The 4307-nt window shown below is 42.3% G+C and overlaps 1 protein-coding gene across 1 annotated transcript; it reads left to right on the top strand.

The window, feature by feature from the left end:
* The first annotated feature begins 236 nt into the window (after positions 1-236).
* LOC143104878 (docking protein 5-like) lies at positions 237-3857 on the top strand. Its single transcript, XM_076269211.1, has 6 exons — positions 237-462; positions 1080-1187; positions 1563-1677; positions 2135-2251; positions 3124-3313; positions 3499-3857. Exons 1-6 carry the CDS (start codon positions 397-399, stop codon positions 3617-3619), a joined length of 717 nt encoding a protein of 238 aa, XP_076125326.1. The 5' UTR covers positions 237-396; the 3' UTR covers positions 3620-3857.
* Positions 3858-4307: the final 450 nt, after the last annotated feature.

The raw sequence follows: 4307 nt of genomic DNA on the forward strand, positions 1-4307 counted from the left end.
CGTGACATTCCTTGAGTAGGAGGTTTCTTGCCCTGTCGAAGTTGCAGGAGTCACTCTATCTCTCTCTCCCACCCTCCCTTGCTCCCACCTCCTACCCTGTGGTGCGTCTCCCCCCGCCTGGAGTCCCTATCTGCCTACAGGGGCAGGGCAGGTGGGCCGAGTCGGGACTAAATCTGCCTCCGGTGCCAACTGCTGGTCTCACAGGCGCTGCTGACACCATGGAGGGCACAGCCTAAGGGTGGAACAGAGAGGTGAAGAGCCACGAGAAGAAGGGAACTAACCCAGAGCAGTTATAACCAACGTCTGAGGATACACTCACTCACACACACACACACACACACACACACACACACACATGTGCAAGGTGCAAACACGCTCACAGAAATACAGTACAGAATGGATTCAGAGTTCTCTGATATTCTTAAACAAGGTTATGTGAAAGTCCGGAGAAGACATTTTTGGGTAAGTAAAAACTGTGCCTCTGTGTTTGTGTGTGTGTGTGTGTGTGTGTGTGTGTGTTGTCTGTATGTTTTTTGAAAACTAATGAGAGACACAGAAGTGTGAGAGGGAGCAAGAAGAGCAAAGGGAAAACAGCTCTGTTTGTTTGTTGTGGTTATGACTGCATCCTGTGTCCACACAGAGTGAGGCTGCTGGATCATACTTGTTTGGCTGCTATTTGTGTGTACTTCCAGTGGGCAGCTGTGTTTATCACAATGTCAATGATTAATCTGGAAGAAAGACGTCAATCATTAATGTATTCATATCTCGCCGTGTTACGAAACTGGCTTATGATTTAACGATAACAGTCTGATCCAGGTTGAGAAATATCCAGAACATTAGCACAATGTGACTACTCAGATAGAGAAATATTTGCCTAAACATGCTATACACTATATCATTCACCTAGACTTCTGGTTTGCTTGTTAAAAGCTCTATACATGTATTATATCAATACAACTCAATTCATTTCAAATCCTCCTGGCATTTTGCACTTAGGTACTATAGTATTGCTTTACTTCAATCAGTGTAATTAAACAAAATGTGATGATTTTAATGAATTACCCTGTATTCTCTGACAGATCTATCAAAGGTGCTGGCTTGTGTTTAAGAGTGCTTCCAGCAAAGGCCCAAACAGACTGGAGAAATTCCCTAATGAGCGAGCTTCCAACTTCCACTGCCATCAAAAGGCAAGGCTATCATCACAAGATGGCCATATGACATAAAAAGCTTCCAATATAACGTAACTCAGTCCTATTCAGCTTCTGGTATACCCCTTTTATCTGGTAACAAATAGACAAATAGACCATGTTAAGATCTGAAGAGTTTGGTTCCAAAACGCTATATCCACAATTTTAATGTTTCATAAATATTCTTTTTACATTTTGTTTTCCAAGTAATTTCAATAGAAATGTAATTGGGTATTGTTATTTGGTTTATCTTTACTCAATCAAAACAACACAACTGCAATATCATTGATATTACGTGAAATACACAATTCAATAGCATGACTAAAATAGAGATATTTTTGGAACCAAACTCTTCATCGTCATCTTCTTCTTCAGGTAATAGACTTGACAGATGTCACTGATGTCACCAGACCATTAAAAGAGAAGAAGAAGAATGTTTTGGTTTTGACATTCGCTGATGACAGCACACTAACCTTTACCTGTGACTCAGGTGTGTGGACCCGACTATTACTATTTCTATGTATTTATTTGTGCTTGAAAGGTGTGATTTCTACTAAGGTTCAAGGGCTGCTGGGTGGTTTGTGTGTAGGGATAAACATTTGATGAGACAAGAACCGATAAGGGTGTTTTGCTCATTTGACAAAGCCTTTTAATCAAAGTGAGTTGTAGATCTAGTTTGGCAAATACTATTTATCTGAATGTGTTGTCGTTGTTAACAACTCAGCTGCACTACAGACATTTTACAGCTGAATATAGTTCACACAAATTACCCTTACTCTCTCCAGTGCCTAGTGCGTCCATCGGTGTCATCTTAAGTTGTCATGTCTTACTTTCATTAGCAAGCATTTGAATGTTGATATGGCATTTAAAATACTTCCTCTCTCTCTCTCTCTCTCTCTCTGTGTGTGTGTGTGTGTGTGTGTGTGTGTGTGGGCCTGTGTGGTCAGAGAAAGAGGCTGCAGACTGGCAGAAGGTCCTCCACAGAGAGTGTGTTCAGAATGGGATGCACTCCCTCAGGAGTGGAGAGCCAGACCTGCTGGCCTCCTCCCTCACACAGCAGTGCGGTGAGTCCGGCACATACAAACATACCTCCTCCAGTTTCCAAACCAGACAACGGGTCCTGGACCAGCAGGTCTTTTGGATGTAAACCAGATCTGGCCAAAGCTCTGGTTCCAAATCAAATCTGGCCCTGCTCATCCGAATCTGACCTGGGTCTGGAAGATGTTCTAAACCAAATATGGGCCTGGTCTCAGAATCTGATCTAGTCCTGATCCAGCACAGGTCTTTAGGAGCGGCTACACCACAACTGACCATGCTCTGACAGATGTTACTGAACCTGAATCAAATCTGGTCTTGATCTGCCAGATGTTCTGGTTCTAAACCAACCCTGCTTTGGGACCACAGGTCTTCAATCTGTCAACTAGGCCTGCATTTGACCCAGCTCCAACACTGATCTTCTGAATATTAGATCTCTGGCTCTGCTTGATCTACAGATACTCTAAGATTTACCTCTAATTGGGCCCAGATCTAGGCCAGAACTAAGCCAGCTTCCATCTGTGACACACTGAGTCCTGGTTTCAGAACTTGATACATCAGACTGCATGTCTGGCTATTACTATCCATTACTGTGGATTATTGCAAATATGCTGGTTAATAAAACTCTCCCATACCCTAGCGTACAGCTGAGGTCTATCTTAAAGGCACTCTGTCTGTACTGTATCTTTGGCACATACTCTGTATAACTCAACTACCAGAGATGTTTCACATTTATGTTTTGATCTGATGTTAATAATAGGATTTGCTGTCTGGAAAGCATGCTTAGACAATATTCACATAGTCTTTGCTATGTGCTATACAAATATAAACCTAAATACTGCATCAAATGTCTAAACAAACCAAGGCCAGCCTGAGTGTGCTATCTATCTTGCCCCTCCAGAGCGCTTCCGTGTGTGTCTACTACCTTGCAAGGGTCTGGTGACGTCGGGCGAGTGCGTTTTGCAGGTCGGCTCGGAGGCAATTTCTCTCTGGGAGTCACGGAACCCCAGTCTCAAATTTGCGTCCTGGCCTTTGACGTCGCTGAGACGCTTCGGACGGGACCGTACCTGGTTCACGTTTGAAGCGGGCCGGTTGGTAGAAATTCGTCTTCTACACCATGTATCTCTCTCTCTCGTTCAACAGTGTTATATTTTTTACCTATAATCAGATATGGGTCATTTCTGTTAAAGGAGCAAATAGTTCTCTGTTGCACTTCAAACAAACTTTAGTGAATGAGTGTTAAGTTCAATTCTGAAGTCTTTTCTGTCTCTTCTAGGATGTGTGAGACAGGAGAGGGCCTCTTCAAGTTCCAGACAATGGAAGGAGAGGCAATCTATCAAGAAGTGCATGCGGCAGTGCAGTCCATCGTACAGCAGCAGGACTGCCCCTTCAGGTAGCCCTGTCCACTAGCTTACCTGTCTGTCCAGGTGAGCCTCAGGTGTGCCCTCCCACCTGTCAACCCCCTGTAAAATCGTCATGGCTTCAGGCTCTCAGGAGAGTGTGCTGAAAACATATTTTCCCAGGATCAATGAGGGCCACATATGAAGGTGACTTCAGAAGCAAACCCATGGTCCAGTCTTGTAAATAGAACAACCTGCTCTGTTGGTTGTTCACCATCTCCCTCTAGTGGATAGACAATGCATCACTCAATAACTGTTGGCAACAAACCGTGTAATAACCATTGCAAAAAGTATTGCATTACAAAAGATGATGTTATTTTTTCTTATGGTTAATAAACTGTGTTTTTAAAATGTGCCACAACATTATTTGATCTATTGATTGTTAAATTAACTTTACAAATGTGTCATATTTGTTCCTGTATCTCATGAATGTGAATACCAAAACAGACTTATAACACATACTGTACAGACTATAGTATACCAAACAAAGCACAGTTGTAAAAGGTTAGAATCTGTAACCCTGTACAGTTTTTCTCAGTTGCTTTGCTTTATTTCTCAGATCAGAATTTAAATTCTCAAAACTTCTTGTTCAAACTCCATATAATTTTATCACTTGTAGACATCATAAAAGCAATTTCTCCCAATCTTGAACAAACAGCAAATGCTTTAGTACATCCATACCATT

This window comes from Alosa pseudoharengus, unplaced genomic scaffold, assembly GCF_046254945.1.
Source record: "Alosa pseudoharengus isolate Yale_2024_CS ecotype anadromous, Long Island Sound unplaced genomic scaffold, YU_APseudo_1.1 YU_APseudo_1.1_scf_5, whole genome shotgun sequence".
Taxonomy (NCBI): domain Eukaryota; kingdom Metazoa; phylum Chordata; class Actinopteri; order Clupeiformes; family Clupeidae; genus Alosa; species Alosa pseudoharengus.

Excerpts from the sequence above, each read along its gene's own strand:
- LOC143104878 (XM_076269211.1), top strand. The coding sequence starts at position 397 with ATGGATTCAGAGTTCTCTGATATTCTTAAACAAGGTTATGTGAAAGTC. Across the intron at positions 1,188-1,562 it reads ACTTCCACTGCCATCAAAAG|GTAATAGACTTGACAGATGT; the intron begins GCAAGGCTATCA and ends CTTCTTCTTCAG. Across the intron at positions 3,314-3,498 it reads TTCACGTTTGAAGCGGGCCG|GATGTGTGAGACAGGAGAGG; the intron begins GTTGGTAGAAAT and ends TGTCTCTTCTAG.